General features: G+C 53.2%; 1 protein-coding gene across 1 annotated transcript; it reads left to right on the top strand.

Moving 5' to 3' along the window:
• Positions 1-3,611: 3,611 nt before the first annotated feature.
• On the top strand, positions 3,612-23,639 carry OLFML2A (olfactomedin like 2A). The gene is made up of 7 exons (XM_044264931.1): positions 3,612-3,863; positions 9,348-9,455; positions 10,962-11,171; positions 12,978-13,227; positions 15,414-15,644; positions 17,683-17,868; positions 19,254-23,639. Exons 1-7 carry the CDS (start codon positions 3,612-3,614, stop codon positions 19,856-19,858), a joined length of 1,842 nt encoding a protein of 613 aa, XP_044120866.1. The 3' UTR covers positions 19,859-23,639.
• Positions 23,640-25,000: the final 1,361 nt, after the last annotated feature.

Genomic DNA, 25,000 nt, shown 5'->3' with positions numbered 1-25,000 from the left:
CGAGGCCCTCTGCCGACTCCTGGCCAGCGTCAGGGCCTTGGCCGCCCCCCTCAGGACGTCGCACCTCATCTGAGGAGAGAAGGAATGTTGCAGTCTGATGTGGAGGCTGCAGGGCCCGGGGCGGGTGGATGCCAGGGTGACGGGTGGGTCCCCAGGAGGAGGCCTGGCTGGCCTGGCCACACAGAACACAACCACATCTGCCCACTGGGGAGTGGGTGGGGGTGACTGGGAGTCCGCAGCAGAGCTGGGAAGGGGGCCCGGGAGACTTGAAGAGAGGCAGGCTCGAGGCATTGCCCGAGATCTAAGGGACGTGCGGGACCATCGCCTGGCTGTCAGCGTTCGCAGGCGGAGGAGGACTGCCCGGAGGAGTTGCCCAGAGTTCACTCCACCCACAGAAGGCCCAGGACAAAGCTTCCAGCCATAGCTTCCTCCTTCCCCACCCTCCTCATCCCCCAGGGGACTGCAGGTCTACGCACACCAGGCTCTAATCCCCTTGAATGCGTCATTTGATGGCTCCAGGGCTCAGCTGTCTGTCTGTAGGACATCGCTAAGACTATCTGCCGCCGCATCCACATGGAGAAATGAACACAGAAACAACCCCTTTCAGGATCATTGTTAGTAAAAATAACGGCTATAATATAATATACAGACTAGACTGTGGACTCCTGGCACTGGACTGAGCGTGTTCCTGGGCTCCCCTCTCTCAGGCCTCACACAGTCCTTTGTTGGGTAGACAGTAGTGGTACCCTCATTTCACAGATGAGGAAACTGAGGCACAGAGAGATTAAGGAATCTACCCAAGGACACACAGCTGTAGGTGCCCATGGCTGTGTGCCTCACCCCTGCCCCACACTTGCCCAGCACTTAGTGAGCTCTCAGTAGATGTCTCCTTCCTGGGCTCCGTGCCCCAGGATTGCCTCCTCCATCCACCATCTACCCATGAAGCAGCCCAAGTGAGCTTCCCGTAATGCAGATCTGACCCTGGCTCTCCTCTGCTTTAAATCCTTCCATGACTCCCCAGGAAGAAGCCAAGATCGTCAGCCGGCTTTCAGGGTCCTTCACAAGCTGGTCTCTGCCACCCCCCAGCCTAACCTCCTGCCACCCCAGGGTCCCACAAGCACCACCCAGAGCGAACCTTCTCCAGGCCCCCAGGTGCCAGGCCCTTGCTCATCTTTATGTATCTGGTTTGCACTCCCTGGAATGCTCTGCTCCTTGGAGATGTCCCTCAAGGGGGCCCTCCCTGAGCAGTTTACTTGGGTGTCTTCCTCTGTGCTCTCCAAGCCCATCCTGCTGGCTTCTCGTATAATAGAGAAACTCAAGAATGTACCTCAGTCTATTTCTCCTACACCTCCAGCTGTCACCCAGGGTCTGACAGAGGCCAGGGGCTCAAACAGGTGTTTGACAGCTCAGAACAGAAATGGAATACTGGGGCGCCTGGGTGGCTCAGTGGGTTAAAGCCTCTGCCTTTGGCTCAGGTCATGATCTCAGGGTCCTGGGATCGAGCCCCACATCAGGCTCTCTGCTCAGCAGGGAGCCTGCTTCCCTTCCTCTCTCTCTGCCTGCCTCTCTGCCTACTTGTGATCTCTGTCTGTCAAATAAACAAAATCTTTAAAAAAAAAAAAAAGAAAGAAAAGAAAAGAAAGAAAGAAAGAAATGGAATACCTATGGCCCTTCCCCCAGAGGACTCTGGGCCATTTGTGGGTGCTGGGATTGGCAGAAAGCCCAAAGGAGCCACAAACTCACCTGAGTCCTGGTGGATTCAGTGAGAGCTGATTAGCCATGAGGCCTGGGGCATTTTTTTGCTTGAGCCACAAAGAGCTGTGTCCCAAGAGCCTGGAGCCCAGGGTGGGCTGTGGACTGGCTGAGCCAGCCCAGGGAGTGGCAGGAAAACGTTGAGTTGCCCACCATCTCACAGCTGCTAACTGGGATGGTAATAGGTATAATAAACTTCAGATGGTAATAGGTATAATAAAGAAAAACAAAGCCTCTAGATAAGGGGACAAAGAGTAAGGGGAGGCGGGTAGTCTGGAAAGTCTTTTCAGAGGAGGTAATGGGTAAGTAACATGAAAGAATGGGCCAAGGGAGTATCGGGGGTAAGGGTATCAGGACAAGGGTCCCAAAGCTGCAAAGGTCCTGTGGCTAGAGTGGAGGGACCCAAAGGAAGGAAAGGGCACCAAGACAAGGGGTTGTGGAGAGGCTATCAGCTCACATAGGCCTTCTTTCCTAGTGTCGTGCAACCATCAACACTTAGTTCCAGAACATTTTCATCACTCCACAAGGAAACCCCTGTGCCCGTTAAACGGTCACTCCCCATTTTCCCCCTCCCAAGTCCTGGAAGCCATTAATCTGCCTTCTGTCTGTGGGTCCGCCTCCTCTGGATGCCAATAAATGGAGTCATCCAACAGGTGGCCTTTTGTGGCTGGCTTCTGCCGCTTAGCATCAGGTGGTCAAGGTTCATCCCTGTTGTAGCAGGTGTCTGTACTTTTTATGGCTCAGTAATATTCCATCGTATGGAGAGACCAGCTTTCCTTTCTCCATCAGCTGATGGACATTTGGACTGGTTCCACCCTGTGACTATTGTGAATCACGCTGCTATGAATATCTGTATAGGAGTGTTTGTTTCAACACCTATCTTCAGTTCTTTGGAGAATAATTCTGCCTAGCAGTAGAATTATTAGGTCCTACCATAATTGGTAATTCTATGGGTTTTTAAAGATTCTTTTAAAAGATTTTATTCTCAGGGGGGAGACAAACCATAAGAGACTCTTAATCTCACAAAACAAACTGAGGGTTGTTGGGGGGTAGGGGGTGGGGATAGGGTGGTTGGGTTATGGGCATTGGGGAGGGTATGTGCTATGGTGAGTGCTGTGAAGTGTGTACGCCTGATGATTCACAGACCTGTACCCCTGGGGCTAATAATACATTATATGTTAATAAAAATAATAAAAAACAAAGATTTTATTTCTTTAGTTGATAGGGAGAGAGAGCATGAGTGGGGGGGGTGCGGTGCAGAGGGAAAAGGAGAAGCAGACTCCCCACTGAGCAGGAAGCTGGATGTGGAACTCGCTCCCAGGACCCCAGGATCATGACCCGAGTTGAGAGCAGACATGTAACTGACTGAGCCACCCAGGTGCCCCCAAGATTTTTTTTTTTTTTTAAGTAAGCCCTATGCCCAATGTGGAGCTTGAACTCATAACCTTGAGATGAAGAGTCGGATCCTCTATCATCTGAGCCAGCCAGGTGTCTCTGAAATATTTTTTAAAATAATCCCTACACCCAATAGTGGGACTCGAACTCACAACCCCAAGATCAAGAGTTGCACACTCTGATTAAGCCAGCCAGGCCACCCCAATTCTGCACTTAACATACTGAGGAACAGCCAAACTATTTTCAAGGCAACTATTCATATATTCAGGTATTATTACCTTAAGGCTACTGGACTCTGTTTCCTCCAAAGGGCTACTAGCTCCTCTGCTACCTGTAACCCTGCCCACAAAGGCGGGGTGGGGGGGCGGATTCTGCTGCCTTTCCCCACTGGCCCCTCCTCTCCTCCTCTCCAGCAAGCACTGGCCTTCAGCTCACCTGAGCCCCTCTTGTAGGTGTTTGGTGACATGGACCAGGTGCGTATGACCTCGGAGGGCTCCGACTGCCGCTGCAAGTGCATCATGAGGCCACTGAGCAAGGACGCGTGCCGCCGAGTGCGCAGCGGGCAGGCGCGGGTGGAGGACTACTATACCGTGGAGACGGTGAGCTCGGGGACCGACTGCCGCTGCTCCTGCACGGCGCCGCCCTCCTCGCTCAACCCCTGCGAGAACGAGTGGAAGATGGAGAAGCTCAAGAAGCAGGCCCCGGAGCTCCTCAAGGTAGGCTTTCTGGGGGAGGGGAGGAAGGCAACACCTCCCAGAGGAGATCCTAGCACGGGCTGGTGCCAGGCTGTCCTTCCAGTGGAAAATCCACACCCTGGGGAGGCGCTGTCATTATCCCATTTCACAGGTGGGGAAACAGAGGCTCCCTGCGGGGAAGCCACATCTTGCTCGGACTATTCGCCAGTAAATGGTGGAGGCGGCGTTCTTCCGCTAGCTCACTACGCTCTAGCGTATCTGCAAAATACAGGTTTCTGTTGAGAGAGCACCTACCACCAGCCAGGCAGGCACTAGTTCTGGGGATATAGGAGGAAACCAGACAAAGTCCATGCCTTCTGTGTGGGAGACAGAAAAGAAGCAAACACAGAATATTTTATCATCCAGTTTAGTGTTCTGTATCTTACCCAAACCTGTTCATCTGTCAGCACCGGAACACAATATTTTAAATTTTGTAGCATTTTATTGTTTTTAATGTAATAAGAACATGTCCCCTGTGCAGGCCCCACCTGCATGCCAGATGTTGTGCTAAGCTCTTTTTACGCATGTTTTCCTCTAAATTCTCAAACAATTCTGGGACATGTGGGATCACTGTTCTCGTTTCATAGGCAAGAAAACTGAGGTCTAGAGAAGTTAAGTAACTGGCCCAAACTCTCACCTAATGGCACGTAGCCTCGGATCTATGCCATACTTTCAAGTGAATTTTATGCTTACCTTCCCCCGCCAGCCACCAGCATGTGCAGATCAGAAAGAAGCACCACCTCTGGGGAGCACAGCTCCACGCCACGGCCATCTGCAGGGCTCATGCTTGAATAGACACATGCAGCCTATGTCACTGTCCCCACAGCGAGCCAGGCACTTTCACACCATTCATAACACACCCAGCTCAGTGCTTGGTGGGTCTGGGATTTGAACCATATCCTGCTGTATCCAAAGCATGTGTTCTAAACCACTTTTCTCCTGTCTTTCTTTCTGTAATGGACTAGATAGTTTTGGTGTCTTTTGAGAGTACCCTCTTCTTTTATAATTTCTTCCAAACATATGAGCATCTGCTTTGCCTTTTTTGGTATCAAGAACTGTAAAATTGACTGAGATGTTACCCTACTTGTAAGCTAACAACTTGGCAGCCAATTTCATGGATGCTGGCAGAAGACACAAGCCTCCTGGGTCAGAGACAAAGGACTTTATTACTCACAGCAGACAGAGAATCTACATTTTCTTGAGCTGATTCTCCCAGCTCCAGTTCCCATGGGGTGACTCAGTGAAGACCTGCACACACACTGGGGTATTTTCCAGGAGCAGAGCCCCAAGCTTAGAGAATCCAAATTTTTTTACAATGGGCACTGAGCACGCCTTCCCTACTCTCGAGGGAAATACTCTCTTTGTGTTCTGAGGCTGTTGCCTATACAAATGATGTCCTAGAACAAAAATGCTCAGTGCCTCTGTATGCAAGACATGTGAAAAATTGTCTTCAACATTTGGCTAAAAATGTTTCCTTTCTTTTTTTCTTTCCTTTTTTTTTTTTTTTAAGATTTTTTAAAAATTTATTCGACAGAGAGAGAGCACAAGCAGGCAGAGCAGTAGGCAGAGGGAAAGGGCGATGCAGGACCCTATCCCTGGCCCTGGGATCATGATCCGAGGCCAAAGGCAGATGCTTAACCAACTGGGCCACCCAGTCACCCCTAAAAATGTCTTCTTTAAATTTAACATCAGTTTTATTTTTGTAATGACTAAGTGGATACCAAAGCTCTTAAAGTTGGCATAGGGCCAACTTTTAGGCCAAGTTGCCTCTTAACTTGTCAGTACCTGGACCCCACTGTCTCTCTGGGGCCTCGCTAGGACCCTGCAAACTCCAGGCGCTGAGGCCATAGATCAATCTTCAGTTGTAGGAACAAATCCAACTTCTGCTCAAGTCCACCTCTCAATAACTAAATTGTAAGCATACTTTACACAGGGATATGCAAAATCTTTTCATAAATTCTGGCTAATTTCATCCTTACCACAATCCTTTGGCAAGGGAACTTACTGTTCCAGCTTTACTTGTGGAGGAATCTGAGGCCCAGAGAGGGCTTGTGACTTGCCTAAGATCTCACAATGAGAAACTGGTAACATTGGGATTTGAGCTCAGGAATTTTCTGCTGTGTCCCCTTGCCCATGGAAGGGGTCCCTAGGCAGCTCTTAGCCTGGAGCCCATTGTTCCTTGGGTCTTTTCAATGCACAGAAGCCATGGTGGTTTTCATTCAGCCTTATAGGACTGGAGTGGGGTAGTAGAGGGATTAACTCATCAGGTGGTGGTATAGGAGGAAGAGAAGATATGACTGGGGCAGGTACCTGAGAACCCCAAAAGGAGAAGGGGGCAGAGGCAGTATGAGACAGGGCTGAGGCCCCTCCCACTAGATTCGGCTCCTCCTCCCTCATCAGGAGGCTGTCTATGGGAAGCCCTCCAGGAGAGAAGGTTAAGGGAAGCCCATGGAGGAGGGGGCACACACCCATGCTATACCTTTCCCTTGTTTCTACCCCAGCCCTTTCCCTCAAGCTAAGAACTCCAGCTTTGGAGTGATTTGGTCTTGATTACATGACTGTGAGTAGAATGGAGAAGATTCTAGATTCCCCTTCTTGGGGAGGTTGGGGGCACGTGGATGCTTTTCACCTCTTTACTCCTTTTCCTTCTGCACATGAGCTAGACATGGCCCCATCCTTGAGGAATCTCCGATCTCTTGGGGACACAGTTCCTAACTCCGAAGATTGGTCACTGGTGCTGAGCCAAGGGATATCTCAGGGACTGTGGGAACCCAGAGGAGGAGATAATATTAGAGCTGGGCTTTGAGGGATGGGTAGGAGTCCCTCAGAGAAGAAAGGAGGGCATTATTGGTGAGAGCAAGTGGAGTGGATGTGGCCCAGGATGGCTCCCTTCCCTCTCTCTGCTCCAGCCCTACTAGTTGCCTGCCAATTCCTCTAATATAGGGCTTCTCGAACTATCTGTGGGGAAAGACTAATTTTTTAAAAATAAGAACCAGTACTTTGGGAAAATGCCATAAAAATGAATTATTAGAAAAACGAGGCAAAAACAGACATGCAAAATACAAGTCCACTGTTTTACTGTTAGAGTCAACAGATAAAAATTTCTCTGTCGGGCGCCTGGGTGGCTCAGTCATTTAAGCGTCTGCCTTCAGCTCAGGTCATGATCCGGGGGTCCTGGGATGGACACCTGAGTAGGGCTGCCCGCTCAGTGGGGAGTCTGCTTCTCCCTCTCCCTGTCTTCCCTGCTCGTGCTCTCTCTCTCTCTCTCACTCTCTCTCTTAAATAAATAAATAAAATCTTTTTTTAAAAAAGTCTCTGTCAAAGCATCTGAAAAAGTCTAAAAAGTCTAAAAGTCTACTTTCACTTTTTGCAATTATTTTTATCACAGATGAATCACCTATAGCTTGGACCCGTGCTGGTCTGTTCCCTTGGCCTGGAATGCTCTTCTCCTGCCATCTTTGCCTAATCTGTGTTGTTACTGCAGAGCTCAGCTCCAACACAACTCCCTGCTGGAGTAGTTTACTAATCCGCATCTGCTCCTCGACAAAGTCATGATCTGGGTACCTCTCGGCTACTCTCTGTTCTTTCACAGCCAGCAAAGGACCCTGAAGGCTTCTGTCTGTCTTACTCCTCACTGTCCTTAGTGCCTGGCCCAGAGGAAACATTTGCTGAGGTCAAAGAGGGTGCAGGGGCAGACCATGGGGGGCTCGAATGCCAGGCTTAGGAAGTGCAGGGTCACGCACGAGCAATGGGGAGCCATGACAAGTTATCTAGCAAGGGAGGGACCCAGGGTCAAACCTGTGCTTTGGAAAGCTGGTTTTGGTGGCCACGAAGGGAGCAGAGTGAAGCCAGGAGGATCCGCTATAGCCCCCATGATTGTTGATAGCCATGAAGCCCTTGCTGCGTCCCCACTCTGTGCTGAGCTGTCCACACTACTGCTCCCTACCACAGCCCTACGGACTCGTTTCACCGGGAAGGAAGCTGAAGCACATAGGAGTCTACGTGCATGGTTTTCCTACTGGGCTCCCCAGAGCCTGCGGGGTACAGAGTAAGTCTTCAGAGTCCGAGCAAGGTTCCAGGGGAGCAGACAGGACTCAAGGTCCCTGCTTCCCTGAGATTTCTCCACTCCCTTTTTCCATTTTAGAGATTAATGTCTACTCCAAGAAAAGCTCTCTGGCTTAAAACAGCTTGAACACCCCTGGGAGAGTGGGAGTCAAACTGTTTTGGAAACAGCTGGCCCGGGGCCAGACAGGAGCGCTGGGCTGCTCAAACCCCGAGCTATGCCACGGTGGGGGGACATGCGAGAGGGTAGGAGGAACTGCCCTTCTCAAGAAGCCAGGGTAAGCTGATTTCCCAGCCAGCCCCTTGTGCCATGGTTTCCCTGAGCCTCCTGGCATCTTGGCCATCTGGAAAGAAGGTCCCATTCTCATGAACCATGATGAGAATGGAAAGCGGGGGGCAGGGGGAGGCTGGGGGCTGGGCCAGGAGGACACAGCATCTGCGACCCACCTATTTGTTATGCAAGTTCCTCCCCCTCTCTTGGCCTCAGCTTCCCCACCTGAACACAGGAAGGAACACAGTAAAGCATGATAGGAAAGAGGTTTCGGTTTATACAATCTGGGTTCTGCAGCCGGCCCCGTCTAACAACTGGGTGCTTTTGGACAAGTCACTTCACCTAAGCTGCAATTTCCCATTCTACAAGATGAAAATACAATGTGTCCAGACCAGCCAGCCTGGCTGGCTCAGTGGGTAGATCATGCAACTCTTGGTCTCGTGAGGTTGTGAGTTCGAGCCCCACGTTAGGCATAGGGATTACTCTAAAAGAAATAGTTGTTTCCGTCCCTAGGTGCCGACTCTGAGGCAAGTGATTCGTGTTCCAGGGATTTATTATGAAAATGTTCCCAAGAGAAGCTGGTACAAATAGGGTGGGGTCTCAGGCCAGGCATCAGCCCTAGCCCCAGGGGGCACTGGAGTGCGAATGACAGCTCAACTGTCCCCACTGGGGTTAGGGAGCTGGGCCTTTGGATGCCCGCCCCTGACAGACATTGCCGAAGGACTGCCCCAGCGGGATGTACTCTTCCAGGTAGTCTGGGGACACAGCATCTCCCTGAAGAGAGTCACAGATGCAGGCTGTTAAGCAGGAGGAACATGGAAGCCAGGTATGGGATCAGGTATGGATCCCAGGGCATCCAGACTGATCTCCTCCAGTGTCCACTACACACCTCGTGGAGTTGTCTTGAGGACACAGTAAAACAGCTCATTACAGCCCCTCACACAGCTCCTGCCACATCCTAAGTGCTCAGAAGATGGCATCTGTGGCTTTTCCCATGACGATTACCACCAAGCTGGGTCTAGTGGGTGCTGAGGGCCCACGTAGGCCATTGCAAGTGGTGGGGCTCCTTTTGCAGCCTTTGTGCCTGATTCTGGTCTCTGCCCTTGCCCTGACGCTCACCCTCTCCCGGGCAGCTCCAGTCCATGGTGGACCTCCTGGAGGGCACCTTGTACAGCATGGACCTGATGAAAGTGCACGCCTATGTCCACAAGGTGGCCTCCCAGATGAACACGCTGGAAGAGGTAAGGGCAGAGCTCTCCCCGTCAGCACGGGGCGGGGGAGGGCGCGGGGTCGGGGTTGGGCGGGGGACAGGGGCTGTGTCAGAAGGGGCCCTGGCCATTCTGCCTTACTCTGCTGGCTGTTGAAAACTGGACTTCAGCAAGGTAGCTGGGAGAAGGAGAGGCAGGCCTCCAGGTCTAGACTTTGGAAAAGAGATCTGACTGGGGCTCACAGGCCTACAGGAGGCTGGAAGGCTGGCTGGAGAAACTGAGGCACCAGCTGATTGTCTGAAAGGGATGTGGAGGGGGCTGGCAGGAACTTGCCATGGCCCTCAGTTCACCAAGACCAGGACTTACACATGACACAACTCCAAGGCCACTGGTCACATAGAATGCCACATAAAAGCATAGGACTGGCCAAGCCCACTGGGGCAGGGCTTAAGAGAGCATGGCTGGCCCAGGGCCCACCTGCATTGGAAGCAGAGATGCTGAGCATCTCCTGGTTAGTACAAATGAACTAGAGGTCTAGGCAGGTGGCCAGGACTGGCCCCTGAGGGCAGCGACAGAGTTGGGCCATCATGGGGGTCCAGGCTGCAGGTTCAGGGTTTGCTGGCACGCATCTTTGCTGGCATGGCCGGGCCTCCGCCTGTTTCCTGCATCCGGCCCCTGCTGGGCTGCTGGGAGCCTGGGGACGTGCAGCTGCCAGGAGCGGGTGTGGGGGCTTCCTTTCCCAGCTTCCTTTCCAGAGGGAGGGGGCACCTGGGCATCCTGTGCCCCAGGGTAGGAGATTAACCCCTTACTATCCGCAAAGTTGGGGGTCACAGTGGCTTTAATTATCCAGAAAGTGTTTGGTGTGTGTGTCCTAGGGGCTAGGCCCTTGCCAGCACAGGAGTAGGGTACCAGTTGCTGGATTTCCACGGTGCTCCAGTATTTTCTGTGCACATAGGAGATGCTAGGCTCTCCTGTCACTAGCTCTGCAATTAGCCCCCTTTGGCCCGTCCTCCTGTAATCTTAGGAAATGTTAACTCACTTCATGTAACCATGAGCCAGACAATCTGGAGAGTATGTCTGCTGCGGCTGGAACAAATCAGATGTGATTTCCGTAGCCACAGAGAAATGATTTTTTAATTATCTTCTGTTTTGTATTATCTGTGCTTTGCTTCTGTTCACTAAGAGATAACTCAAAAAAAAAAATTTTTTTTTTTTTTTTTTGCTTATTGCTAAGTCTGGGTGGAGATGGAGAAAACAGCCTCGCCCAGGAGGGACCAGCTCCCTCTGCCCAAAGGAAAAACCTCACTCATTCACTTACTAAATAAGATTTTAATAATTACATGGTCTCTCGGCAGCACGTGGTCTCTCGGCAGCACGTGGCCACGGGTGCCACCACCCTGCCCCCACCCCCTTGGGCCCCGTTCAAGAGACTGGGCCACCAAGCGTGATGCCAGAAGCTGGGGTGTCCCCTCCAGGGTGGTGGGGGGGGTGGCGGCTGTTAGAGGGGGCGAGAAAGACCCTGGAGTCCTGCCCCCGCAGAGCGTCAAGGTGAACCTGAGCCGGGAGAACGAGGTAGTGAAGGAGAGCATGCGTCACCTCAGCGAGCAGCTGAGCCGCTACGAGAATCACTCTGCCATCATGATGGGCATCAAGAAGGAGCTGTCCAGCCTGGGCCTCCAGCTGCTGCAGAAGGACGCAGCCCCGGTCTCGGCCGCTGACCCCGCCCCCGGCCCTGCTAGCAAGGCTCAGGTGAGGCCGTGGCCCTGGTGATGGGGCCAGAAGGTGGGTGGGCTTGGGAACATGGCGTGCCAGGACCTCCGTCCCGAGGGCGAGCTGGATGGGGGTTCGGGGTCCCAGGACGGAGCTGAGGGTTAGCACAGCTGGAGAGTCCCTGGCAGGGTGGGGGGCGGGGCTGCAGGCAGTGCAGCGAGCACTGTTGCTGAGAGGAAGGCATGTGGTGGCCTTCTGGTTCCCATTCCCAAACTAGCGGAGACAAAGGCATAGAGACGACCCTCCCTGCCTGACCCTGGGCAACAAGGCTGGCTGTTGCAAAACCACTTCTAGCCTCCCCTAGTGTGGCTGGGTCAGGCCTGCTCAGGGTCGGGGGGGCAATGTCTTGGGGACCCTGCAGACTGACACCACTTCACCAACCCAGTCTGGGATGCAGAATTCCTGCAGCAGACGCCCAGACATTCCGTATTCAAGCTCAGCGCAGAGTGGGCAGGCACACGAGGCGGTGTCACCCAAGATCTATAAAACACCTTTACACATATTTGAAAAAGGCCCTCCTCTAGGCAGACAGTTGGTGAAAAGGCTGTCCCTCTGGGCAAATGAAGAGAAGCCCCCCGTAGGTGGGCAACTTGTCCAGCGGCTCCTTCCTATGATAGCTACACATGAGGGGGTCCAGACTGGATTTCGGTGCCATCCGTGCCCTGTAGGCCAGTCGCCCTCGTGCAGGACACAGCCGCTCTGTTCCCCACAGCAGCCTCGTGTTTTAGAGTGGAGACTCCCGGCCGCCTCTAAATCTGACTTCTAAAGCCGAAACCCGACTTCCTCACAGACATGATCACATAGTCACCTGCAAGAAGGGACAATCATGGCCTGTTGGACAGATAAGGAAGCGTAGGGTGAGGGCCCGTGGGGAGAGGGGGGCTGTGCCAGGACTGGAACCCGCGGCTGCGTGACTGGCAAGGCCGCGCTCTTCCTCTCCGCCTCCCGGCCCCCCTGTGCTGACATTGTGCTGATGGGGCCAACTGTGTCTGCGGCCAGGACCGCCTCGCTGCTGATAAAGCATGGAGGAAACCTGGTGCCTTGGCCCAGGGCAGGCTTCCTGCTCATTCCCGTGTCAAGTCCACGGGCGAGAATGAATGCTGTTCGGGCCACAGCACGGAAGGTCTAGAGACTGTACTTGCTGTATCTCCCGGAGATTCTGCCTAACTGTGGGCGATGTCACAAGGCCTTTGTTCTTGTGCCAAGCCAGCATTAGAAGCATGTAAGAGGAAGTGAGAATAAAATTTACAGAATGTTAGAAACTTCATGCGCTAAGGGCAATGGCCTTGGTAACCAACCATCCAAGCTGGCCTGGGACTAAAGGGTTTCCCAGGATGCAGGACTTTCAGTGCCGAAACTGGGAAAGTTCCAGGCACACTGAGATGGATTGGTCACCCTGCCTTGGAGCCTGAAAACCTCGTCCCTGCCCACAAAGACCCATGAACAAGAGAGACAGGGATGGGAAGCTGATCTGGTGAGCAGCTCCCTCCTTTGAGAATTAACCATTATAATCTACCCCCTGGGGACGAGTACACAGTGGTTTGGAAATGGAACAGGAACCTAACCTATCAGCCAAGGAACTGGAGAGCTGACTGGGGAAACTGAGGCATACCCCAGTCATGGACGGAGCCACTATGGAAGGAAAGCTGTGAGTTCACAAGCACCTGAGACCTCAGGCCTAAAGCATCATGACCACTTCCGGCCCCCACCCACAGACTGAGCCTCCATGACCTCCTGAACACCCTTTCCCCTCCCCCCAAGTCTGAGATCTCCCTTCTCGCTCAGGACACAGCTGGAGGGAAAGGGAAAGAAAACAACAAATACGGCAACATTCAGAAGACCCTGGCAGACAGGGGCCTCACAAAACCTCCTAAGGAGAAGCTGCTGAAGGTGGAGAAGTTGAGGAAGGAGGGCGGCAAGGGCAGATTCCCCCAGCCCACAGCCAAGCCCCGGACCCTGGCCCAGCAGCAGGCTGTGATTCGAGGCATCACCTACTATAAGGCGGGCAGGAAGGAGGCAACCGAGGCCGTGGCCGGTGAGTTGGAGGGGGACTGGACCCTGGGGGTGTGGGGGCCTGTTGCTGGGTGGCTGCACCCCAAGCAGGGGACCCGGTGTCTTCTCTACAAACTGCCCCAGATTTCAGGTCTGCTGGTTACCTATTGGTGTCTGTTGCTCAACCACACAATGCGATGGTACCCCTTGTGGGCTTGTTGGGGATGAAATGATTCTATCAATGCAAAGGGCCACAAGGTTCTTCTTCGGTATTTTCAGCAGTCTCTGCCCTCACTGGACTTTTCCTTCTTCATTTAGAGATTTGGCCGAAGGTCCACTATGTACGTGCTGTATCTCCCAGAGATTCTGCCTAACACAGACTTCACAGTCCAGTGGGAAAAAAGACCCATGAGCAGGCAGCAGCCACAGGTGGGGTGGGACTCTCCAGGGGTTGGAGCCAGGCCAGGTTCTGGGACGTGTTCTGGAGCCTTCGGAGCACCTCTCATTTCCACAGTGGCCTTGGCAGGGATGCCTCCCACTTCCTATTTCCCCAAAGAGGAGCCCACAGACTCCTGTATTTTTCCTGTATTTTTTCATGGGGGGATCACAGTGAAGGGCAACCAAGTAATTAACCAAAAAAACCCACAAGAGACAAAAATCCCAAGAGTACCCAAATTTCTGGGCCATCCCCAGTGGTGTGGCTCCTGATTTTTCCTCTGAGACCCTCCCCAGATGCCTGCTCTCGTCTCATGTCCCAGAGAGGTGACCCACACCTGCTCGCCCACCCTGGGTCCTGTTGACCATCTCCTTCCATGAAGCCCTCTGCCCACCCCATGTCCAAGGGGCCAGGAGGTGAAAATGTGAGGGACCAGACTCCTTCAAGAGCCCCCCCTAAATTCTTGGCCTTTCAAGGCTCAGGGGCCTCTTTCCAGATCCCCCGGTGGCAGCTGCTGGCTCTGAGTCCCGCCAGCTCCGCCTGCCCACAGTACAGAGCCTCTGACCCCTGGCTGGGCACTGCCCAAGAACAGCTGCAAACAGCTGGCTCTGCCTGCGAGGCCCGTGGGAACCAGGCCCTGGTCCTGGCCGGCTGCCAAAGCCAGGCCCCTCCAGAGGGTGTGCCCCACTCCCAAGAAACCCTAGGGGCTGCCCCACCATGGGACCGGCTAAACCCTATGCAAAGAGGAAGGCTGGCAGGGAGAGAAAATGAGGGAAGTCAGGTAATTGTCCCAGCGTCAAGGGACCTCAGCCCCGGGGGCCACACCATCCCCTCTCCTTTGTCCCTGGCATCACAGTTTTCTGTGTACTTTCACACACACGGTTGGACTTGATCCAGGTGAGGAAACAGAGAGGTGAAGAGACGGGCTCCAGGTTTCACAGCGAGTTGCTGGGACTGGAACCCAGGTCAGCAGACTGCCAAACCCGCCTGAGAGCCCTCCCCAGCTCTGTGCCCTGCAGTGGGGCAGTGAATCTTCCTGTCGTCAGCCCAGCCCAGACAAGCGTGTAGGTCAGAGATGGCCCTCAACAGGTCCCACGGGAGCTGAAAAAGTCATCCTTTCAGCAAAGGCCTTGCCAGCGAGATTTGGCCGGGGGAGAGGGGGTTGGTCCAGAAACCCTGGCGGTCAGAGGTAGGAGGTGAGTGAGGGGACAGAGAGATGGAGACCTGGGGTCCAGAGGTGATGGGAGGCTGACTGCATCTGTCCCTCCCTGCTTGAAGAGGCAAATGCTGTGTGAGAGGACCCATAGGCTGGGTTCCAGAGGAGAGGACCAGGAGAAAGTCTGTAAAATGGGCGCAAGGGTCTCTCCCTCCTAGAGTTGAATCTGGGGTGTGAAAGAATCGGGACAAAGTATCTGACACTTAGGAGGGAAGGGGGCTCATGTTTGGCACCTCATGCTTGCCAGGACCTGTGCAAATGTTGTATACCTTTTCCTCTAATCATAGCAAGAGCCTAACGACTCTTGCTATGATTAGTGGGCCTTACGGCTGCCGTTTCATAGAAGAGGAGGCTGAGGCCCACCGAGGCAGGGGACTTGGCTGAGGTCACTCAGCTGGGGGGCTTGGAGCCGGTCTGTTGAGCACCAAGCCTCCCCACCACCCTCTTTTTGGGGCTTTTCCCTCCTCAGGGCCTCCCCCATTCTCTCCACCATGGCCCCAGACCTGGGAGCCAGGTGGGCCTGGGGAGGACCCTGGGTGGCAGCACAGGACGTGAGCACAGAGTCCTCTCTCCACAGACAACGCCCTCAAGGGTGCTTCCTGGCTAGAAGAGCTGCCGCCCAGGGCAGAAGGGAGGCCGCCGGAGCCCAACTCCGCAGAGCGTGATGAGGCTGAGCCCAGGGCCTCAGAGGGAGCAGACCTGGCCTCTGGCACTCTCAGTTCCGACCCTGCCACCACCCCTACCCCAACTCCCACCACCCGGCCCCAGCCCACCGAGCCACCTTCACACGCAGATGTCCCGAGCCAAGGTGAGTAAGCGTCACGGGGTCCGCAGACTACAGCCCATGCGCCAGACCCAGACTGCAGCCTGGTTTTGTCTGGCCCTTGAGCTAAGAACAGTTTTACATTTTGGAAGGGTTGCGAGAAAAGAATACGGGTCTGGGAAGCTTAAAATCTTCACTGTCTGATCCTTTGTAAAAAGTGTGAGGATGGGGCGCCTGGGTGGCTCAGTCGGTTAAGCAACTGCCTTCGGCTCCGGTCATGATCCTGGAGCCCCCAGATCAAGCCCCGCATCAGGCTTCCGTCTCGGTGGGGCATCTCCTTCTTCTTCCCTCTGCTTCTTCCCCTGCTCGCTCTGTCTCTCTCGCTTGCTCTCTCTCTCTCTCTCTCTCTCAAATAAATAAATAAATAAAATCTTTTAAAAACGAAAGAAAGTTTGAGGACATTAATAGTCAAACAGGTAGTATTTTTTTCAAAGATTTTATTTATTTATTTGACACAGAGAGAAGCACAGCGAGAGAGGGAACACAAGCAGGGGGAGTGGGAGACGGAGAAGCAGGCTTCCCGCAGAGCAGGGAGCCCGATATGGGACTCCATCCCAGGACCCTGAGATCATGATGCTTAAAGACTGAGCCATCCAGGTGCCCCCAACAGGTAGTATTTTAAACAAATCCTTCCTAACACGTCAGCTAGCATCCCACCATCAAATCCGGCAACTATTTTCACTTCTTTATCTTATTATGTCCATGTTTGTAGCTTTGGCGTGTGTCTTTCGGTAGAAATCTTTCCCATTAAATCATGAAGCCCAGGGGCGCCTGGGTGGTTCAGTGGGTTAAAGCCTCTGCCTTCAGCTCAGGTCATGATCTCAGGGTCCTGGGATCGAGCCCTACATCGGGCTCTCTACTCAGCAGGGAGCCTGCCTCCCTCTCTCTCTCTCTGCCTGCCTCTCTGCCTACTTGTGATCTCTCTCTATCAAATAAATAAATAAGATCTTTAAAAAAATAATCATCTGGGGCGCCTGGGTGGCTCAGTGGGTTGAGGCCTCTGCCTTCGGCTCAGGTCATGATCTCAGGGTCCTGGGATCGAGCCCCGCATTGGGCTCTCTGCTCAGCAGGGAGCCTGCTTCCTCCCCTCTCTCTGCCTGCCTCTCTGCCTACTTGTGATCTCTGTCTGTCAAATAAATAAATAAAATCTTTAAAAAAAAAAATCATCAAGCTCATCTTTCTGGAGGGCATCTTGCTACCTCCAGGTGTTGTTAAACCCATTCCCCACTTGAATCTGAGTGCATTCAGCTTCCAGGAAGCTTTCCTAAAGGGTCTGTCAGCGGTATGGACAGTAGCTGCCGCTTACCTGCCTCTCACCCCCAGCCCATTTCCAATGTCAGAAAACTGGAAATAATCTGAAGGCCTAACACCAAGGGGATTGGGGCACAGCTGTCTGGTGGCCTGGTAGAGCCTTGAAATCACATCATTAAAAGCCATTTAATGATGTGAGAAATTGCTCAGTGGAGGGAAAAAACAGGATACATAAAACTGTATATTCAGAAAAATCATGATTTCTTTTAAGTACATCTGCATGACTGCATATGCAAAGGAAAAAAAGAAACAGATGGAAACAAAACATGTTTAAAATTTTCTTTGGATAATGACATTTTTCATTATTTTTCTTTTCCTCATTCTCCTTTGCTGAATGTTCTGTTTTCTACATTGATCAGACATTGCTTTGATCATAAGGAAAGTGGGGAAAAGGCTGCAAGTATGGGGCGCTTGGGTGGCTCACTCAGTTAAGTATCTGCCTTTGGCTCAGGTCATGGTCTAGGGGTCCTGGGATCAATCCTATATCAGGCTCCCTGCTCAGTGGGGAGCCTGCTTCTCCCTTTCTCTCTGCCCCTCTCCCCTCCTTGTGCTCTCTCTCAAGCAAAAGAATAAAATCTTTAAAAAAAAAAAGGTTGCAAACAAAATATCGGGAGGGGTTTTAAGTAAGACCCATATGATGTTCCCAGGACTTGCTCTGGCTCCAGGGCCTTTGGGGCCGAGGACCTCATGCTGCACCCCTCACTCCCCACAGGCAGAGAGTTGAGCTGTGAGGGCACCCTGCGGGCTGTGGACCCCCCCGTGAGGCACAACAGCTACGGGCGCCACGAGGGAGCCTGGATGAAGGACCCCGCTGCAAAAGATGACAGGATCTATGTCACCAACTACTACTATGGGAACAGTTTGGTGGAGTTCCGCAACCTGGAAAACTTCAAGCAAGGTTGGAGAGCCGGGAGAGGGGACGAGGGCCGGGGGTGGGTGGCCTGAGAAGGGTCTCCCATGGAGACCGGGCCCTCTTGTGCCTGTGCTTTCCTGTGGTCCAGACTCCCAGCCTGGCCTAGCTCCAAACGATCAGCCACCCCCCACGAGGGGCAGCTGAGGGCACCCCCTGTGTGCTGGAGCCGGGAGCGGGAATGAGGTAACAAACAAGATGAACGAGGTCCTGTCCTCAGGAGCCTAACTTACTATCAAGAGGAGCAATACTTCGGGTTTCCTGTTCTTGAGCACTTACTATGTGCACATCACGCCGTGTGAGGCAGCTCGTGGTAGCTTCTTACTTCTCTGAGGGGGGCGGGTTATCACTCTGTTTTATAGGTGAGCAGAGCCCCAGGACTTAGAAGAGCTGCAAGTCTGCGCAAGGAAGGGCAGGATTTGGGTGATCAGCTCTGGGGCATGATGGGGGAGGGGTCATTTAGGCCTGACCCGCCCTCCAGAAACGCAGTCTGATGTGAGAGGCGGTGACCTTGGGAAATAACTCCAGTGTAGTGTTTGAGGGAGAGTTCGAGGGACTGTGGAACCCAAGCCTGGACGTCAGAGACCTCCCAGAGGAGGAGCTGATGTTGAGCTGAGCCCTGGAGAAAGAGCAGAAAGAAGCCATAGAAAAGGGAAAGGGCCAAGTGTTCCAAGCAGAAGGCCCAGTGTGTGCCAAGGCCCAGCAATGAGAGGCAGGCTGGCCCTAGAAGGGAGGTGGGGGAAGCCTAAGGAGAGAGGAGGCTCAGGCAGACCTTAGGAGCCACATTAAAGTTTGGATTTATCATGAGAGCCATGGAGTCAGAGTACGGCCTGGAACAGCCAAAGTCCTTCCTTTGCCGGGTCAAAAGGGACCTGATGCCTGCCCCAGGGGGCTCACAGGCTGGTGTGGAGGACACCAGTGAAAAGTGCCAAGACAAGGGTGATGGGAGGCCAGAGGAGTGGCCCTCACTCAAGCCCCGGGAGGTGTGGAAGGCTTCCTGGAGGAGGAAATATTGGTGGAAGGCTCTGAAAGATAAGGAGGCATTGCTGAAGCAGATCGGATGGGGAAAGGCAGTCCAGACAAAAAGCCTGAGCAAAGGCCCTGAGACAAAGCCTAGGGGCTGTCTAAATCCTGGCTGTGCCATTCCATAACCCAGTGACCTTGAATCCTCTGATCCTGTTTCCTCCTTGGCAAAGGGGAATGCTAACAGTACCTGCCAACTCTTAGGGGGTGGGGGTTGGACCCGCAGGTGGTAAGATGATCAGCCCAGCTCCGGGCCCAGAGGCTGCTCTGTATCCCCTGCTTACTGGGGTACTCGGGACCCTGGGAGGCCTGGCCCTGCCCCGGTGTGAGCAGCTGCCTTGCACACACAGGCCGCTGGAGTAACGTGTACAAGCTGCCCTACAACTGGATCGGCACGGGCCACGTGGTGTACCAGGGCGCCTTCTACTACAACCGCGCCTTCACCAAGAACATCATCAAGTACGACCTGCGGCAACGCTTCGTGGCCTCCTGGGCGCTATTGCCCGATGTGGTCTACGAGGACACGACGCCCTGGAAGTGGCGCGGCCACTCAGACATCGACTTCGCCGTGGACGAGAGCGGCCTGTGGGTCATCTACCCCGCCGCGGATGACCATGACGAGGCCCAGTCCGAGGTGATCGTGCTGAGCCGCCTGGACCCCGGCGACCTGTCCATGCACCGGGAGACCACGTGGAGGACGCGACTGCGGCGGAACTCCTACGGGAACTGCTTCCTGGTCTGCGGCATCCTGTACGCCGTGGACACCTACAACCGGAAGGAAGGCCAGGTGGCCTACGCCTTCGACACGCATACGGGCACCGATGCCCAGCCGCAGCTGCCCTTCCTCAACGAGCACGCCTTCACCACCCAGATCGACTACAACCCCAAGGAGCGCGTGCTGTACGCCTGGGACAACGGCCACCAGCTCACCTACACCCTCCACTTCGTGGTCTGAGCCGGGACCTGTGCTCACAGGAGAGGCGTGGCCGTGGCTGTGGGCGTGGCCATGGGCGTGGCTCCACAGCAGCTCCTGCAGGGGGTTCCGCCAGCAAATATTTATCGGGGTCCAGGCCCAGGGCAGGTGCTGGGCACGTGGGGCAGCCAGGATAAAGCTTCCTTGGCATCCGATGGATTAATAATCCCTTCCCCTTGCAGAGCACTATGCCAAGAGCTTCACATGCACAAACCCATTCATTCCTCCCAGTAGCAGCCTCAGAGGTAGGGATAATTAAGCCCGTTTCACAGATGAGGACACTGAGGCGCAGAGACCATGTCCCTTGCCTAAATAGCCTCAGCTTGGAGCAGGCAGGCCAAACCCTCCCAACAGTCTATGTTACAGAGAAGGAGACCTGACCATGTTTCCCTACACCTCCAGGCCTCTCCCTACCCCTCTAGTTTCTCTTGTTCTCTCAATTCTGTCTCCCTTCCCCGGGACCATTCAAAAGCAGAGGCCTCAGGGACCTCCGCATGAGTGTTGTTGGAGGCCCCCAAGCGTGTACCACCCCACGCCCCCGTTCTGGGTGAGTTGCTGGTGGCCCTGGGCTTCAGGTCCCTTGGCTAATGTCCCTGCTCTTTGCCTTTGGCCACCCCCCACCCCACCTCACCCTCTGTCCAACCACATTCCAAACCTCCATGGTCACCCAGCCACCGAGCAGAAACCGCACCCCGAGGAAAAATACCGGCCCCTGTTCCAAGTTCCCCTCCCTCTACATTCATGTTTATTTTCTCGTATTCCTCCTCAGTGCTGTCATTTGTTTCTGCAGCAGCAGCTGAGAAGGCCGCAGGCAGCTGCCTGCCAGCCCCGACTCTACCAGGGTGGGAGGCTGGGCCAGGCCCCAGGGCTCCCTCTCCACGCTGAGTGCTGGCTTTGGCCACATACCCGGGCCACACGACCTCTCCTCAGCAACTCCCAGAGCCCTGGGGCTTGGGGTCCATGTTGTCCTTTCCTTCTGGACCTTTGAACCCACAACCTATATGTACTCAGGGATACCTCCAGGTCTGCCATGAGCAAGACCCTAGACCCAGGGCTGGGGTGGTGCCAGGACAGAACAGAACAGATTGCCTCTTCCTTGTCAGTCCCCACCCAGTCATTTGGTAGAATGGCCCAGCAGGGGTTTTTTGTTTTTTGTTTTTTGTTTTGCGGAGTGGGGGGGGTGGGGATTGCTGGGGAGACTGAGATCTGAACAGTTGGGTCCAGGGGAGGCATTGGACCTTACGGTTGCACGGAAGTCCTAGAGGGTGGATGCTGGGAAGGAAGAAGAAGGGGAGTATGGACTGGGGTTTTCCAGGTTTCAGAGTTACTGGTGCCAGGACCACCCTGAGCCCAGGCCTTGGGGCTGAGGATGCACAGGCGGGCTGTCTCTGCTGGCACCGCTGGTGGCTCCCCGAGCCTCAGACCCAGACAGCCCACTGGACATAGACCTTCAAGCCAACTCCCTGTTTCACCAAAGGAGAAAGAAGCCCAGAGAGGTTTAGAGAGTAGCTTGGGGCCACACTGGGCAACAGGACACAACTGATCTTCCAGAAGGGCTTTGTATATTTCCTTTATTCTTCCGGCTTAGAGGCCGCTCTGCCTGGGAAGGCCATAGACTCCTGAGCACCCAGTCCATCCTTTGAGATATTGACTGCTGATCCCTACACCACCTGCTGAGCCTGCTCCCCTCATTCTGTGCCCGTGTCAGCTCCTGCATATCTGTATATTTGAATGCTCAGCTGCCATGTTAGAAAATTCAGCCACACACCCAAGAGTAATAAGGAAAAGCATTTTGTGCAGAAGACATTTCTTTCAGGCATCGTCAGGTGATGTTTTGTTTAAGCTGTAACTCACTCCTGAAATTAAGGGGAGTGGTGATAGAGAGCCGAGCAAGGCCTGACTCATAGTGGTGGACACAGCCAGCCTCCCCCACCCAACGCCAGTGGCCTCCACTGAACAGTTCCTTCAGGGGGCTGCGTTTCCCTTGGCCCTGGGTGTGGGTTTTACAAGACTGTGTCTTTCATGATATCACAGCCTAACCATGCGAGTAGTGTTCAGACTCCTCTTGCTCATTAGTCTGAGAAAAAGGGAAAGTTAGAAAGGACAGGATTTGGGAAAACGAAAGGACAAGCAAGATTGTTTTCAGGGGAAGGCGATGCTGGCTGCGGCCTCCAAACCTTCCCAAAGCCCCTTCTGTTTTCAGGCCTGGCGGGGGGGGTTATGGTAGACGGAATTATTTTCCTCACTTTACAGACAGTCGAACTGGAAGCCAGACATGGGTCATTTGTCATGAAAGCAGTTTAGTGGGGAGCCGAGTCTCAAAACCAGGTCATCTAACCATCACCACTGACTGAGTGTTGGGTAGGCCAAGCCTGCCGGGTGTGTATTCTTGCATCATTGCAACAGGGAAGGTCTATACTCGGAATGCGCCCATTTTATAGATGAAGAAACTGAGGTGAAGGGACTTACCCAAGGTCACACAGCAACTTAGTCTGTGGCAGATCGGGGTTTCAGGGCTCGTCGGTCCATGTTGTTTGCCAACTGCATGGCACTCCAGGAGCAGCTCCAGAAGTGTACCCAGGCCACAAACTGCATCCACAAAGGACACCCAAGAAGGAGGTTGGGGTCAGCTTGTAAAGAACCTTGAATGCCAAGCTAAGGACTGCCTCCAATCACATTTGGAACAAAGTCAAGTGTAAGTTAACAGAGAGAAAATAATTCTAAGACAATTGGAATTGATTTTATTGTTGATGGGAGCCAGGGACAGGTTTTTGTCATGGACTTCATTGCATTTGGCCACAGGTACTTCAAGTTAGAAAGGACCTGGACTGGGGAGGGCCAGTGTTTCTTTCTGACCTTTGATGTGAAGGCAAAGGAAACTGTCTCTGGTGTTCTGAACACATGAAGGGGTTTCGATTGCCACCTTACCCCCTAGAGATTTCTAGCCCTTGACATTTAATTTGCTCTGTCTGTGGAGGAGAGAAGGGGGCTTTGCCTTGGGAGCAGCCCAAGGTTTTCCTGGGAATCATTTGAATGTTCCTGAAAACCTCTAAGCTCCAAAGCATCATCTTCTCCTTGACGGCATTGGAAACCACTCTGGTGACAGGAGCACACAGCACAGGACAGCTGTCAGGGAGTAGGAGGTAGGGAGGCCTGGGTTGGGAATCTGGCTCTGCCTCTTTCATGCTGCATGCTTGAGCAGGTTAGGGACTGACAGAGGGGACAGATGTCAACTCCATTTTGTGGCTGAAGACCTGCAGCTTAGGGAGGACTGAGGGCAGCTGAGGACCCAAGCAGCACCCTCCTAGAGCCAGAAGGCGCCTTGACACATGTTCTCACTGATGCACCCAGGAACCCCCAAGGTTGGCATTACTTTCCCCCGGACAGATTATGAACCTCAAGTTCAGAGAGGTTAAGCGACCTGCTCAGGGTCCTGAATCTAGCAAGTAGTAGAGTCAAGCTTTGAACCAGGTCTGTTTCTATACCAAAGCCCCAAACTCCCTGTTAGGAATCTTGTAACGAGTCGTGTTTTCTCTTTTGCTTTGGCCGCTGAGAACCTCAAAGTCAAATTTGAGATTACTTTTAATAATTGTACTGAGTCACCAACTGGACTCTGATGTCATTCTAGCTTTCTGCTTTAACTTTTACCCTGATCTGTTTATTTTTACTCTATTGTATTTTATCTATGTTTGTAAGTTGCCACAATACCTTTTTTTGCAACAAGGTGGCATATACCTAAATAAATACATGATCAAAAACTCCATTTGAAAGTCTTGACTAAACGCCATGGTCTGCTTCCTCCTCATAACACAGACATCTAATAACAAAAAGAATTGCTTTCCTGGGGAAAAGAGTATCAGGGAACTGGGGACGTGGGCCCTGAGCATCTTAGTCTCACGTTTCCCAAACTTGTCCCTCCTGTACAGACCTTCCTTGTGACTTCTGCCATTCCCCTTGACCATCTTCAGTATGGTTTACTATTTCTCTTTCAGATGATTTCATTCTTTTTCTTTTTTATTTTTTTAAGGTTTTATTTATTTATTTGACAGACAGAGATCACAAGTAGGCAGAGAAGCAGGCAGAGAGAGGAGGAGGCAGGGTCCCTGCTGCGCAGAGAGCCAGATGTGGGGCTCGATCCCAGGACCATGGGATCATGACCTGAGCTAAAGACAGAGACTTTAACCCACTGTGCCACCTAGACGCCCCTGGATGATTTCATTCTTTTTACTAAAATAATTGTATTTCAAAGGGAATCTTAAAAAGCTGTCAGCAAAAACAAGAATGAGTTTTTAAAGGAGGAAAATTACAATAGTAAAAAAAAAAAGTTAGTGGCCACCATGCAAGGTGGCTGGGGCGGGACACTGAAAGCAAGCAGCACTACGGCTTTCTTGTGGTTACTGTGCCTGTGATCTCTGGCCCAGAAAGCAAGGTTAGCAAATGTCAGGGGTATAAACGACAAATCATCAGCGAGTGGACGTTGACCTTGATATGATCAGAGGGATGAGACAGGAGGGAATGGCTTCTCCCAGGTGATTCAAGGGCCTTTCACCTGGCTTAGATAACTCTAAGGAGCTCTCAAACCACTGCTGGTGACACAGATTTCGACAAAAATTCCCAAACACAAACACACATTCAGCTAGGCCTCCGCTCCCCAGCCTTGGCAGAGCTAGGCCCTGTCCCTGTGGCCCCTGGCAAGAACAAGGGTCCTACTTTCCCCAGGCCAACCAGCCAGAAGCACAATGCTAACAGGGGTTGGTGGGCTCTGTCCCTCTCACAGTGCAGACCCCGCTGAGGCTGACTCAGGCAGGCCAAACATGGCTGGCCTCTAACATGTCTCTAACATGGCCTCTCCACTCAGGCCGTTGGCCAACCCTAGCCCAGCCTCTTCCCCACTGCCCCATTTTCTCCAGCCTCTGCATCACCTGTTCCCTCTGGCTGCTACACTGGTACCTGCACCTGTGCATGGCTGCCTCCTTCTGGCCATTCATGTCTCAGCTGAAATCCCACCTGCCCAGGGAAGCGGTCCCTCAAGGCTGGGTCTGAAGTTGGCCCCAGTCACACTGAGTAAGGGACAGGCGAGGCCAGGTAGGGAAAGATAGGTAGGAGGCAACATGCCTAGGGTCA

Source organism: Neovison vison, chromosome 9 (assembly GCF_020171115.1).
Source record: "Neovison vison isolate M4711 chromosome 9, ASM_NN_V1, whole genome shotgun sequence".
Lineage (NCBI taxonomy): Eukaryota > Metazoa > Chordata > Mammalia > Carnivora > Mustelidae > Neogale > Neogale vison.
Note: the sequence above shows the minus strand (reverse complement) of the source record. Positions and strands in the feature narration are given on the sequence as shown.

Bases quoted from the DNA above. Each gene is read 5' to 3' on its own strand.
- OLFML2A (XM_044264931.1), top strand. From the start codon at position 3,612: ATGGACCAGGTGCGTATGACCTCGGAGGGCTCCGACTGCCGCTGCAAG. The intron at 9,456-10,961 runs GTAAGGGCAGAG...CTGCCCCCGCAG, and splicing joins AGATGAACACGCTGGAAGAG to AGCGTCAAGGTGAACCTGAG. The intron at 17,869-19,253 runs GTTGGAGAGCCG...TTGCACACACAG, and splicing joins CCTGGAAAACTTCAAGCAAG to GCCGCTGGAGTAACGTGTAC.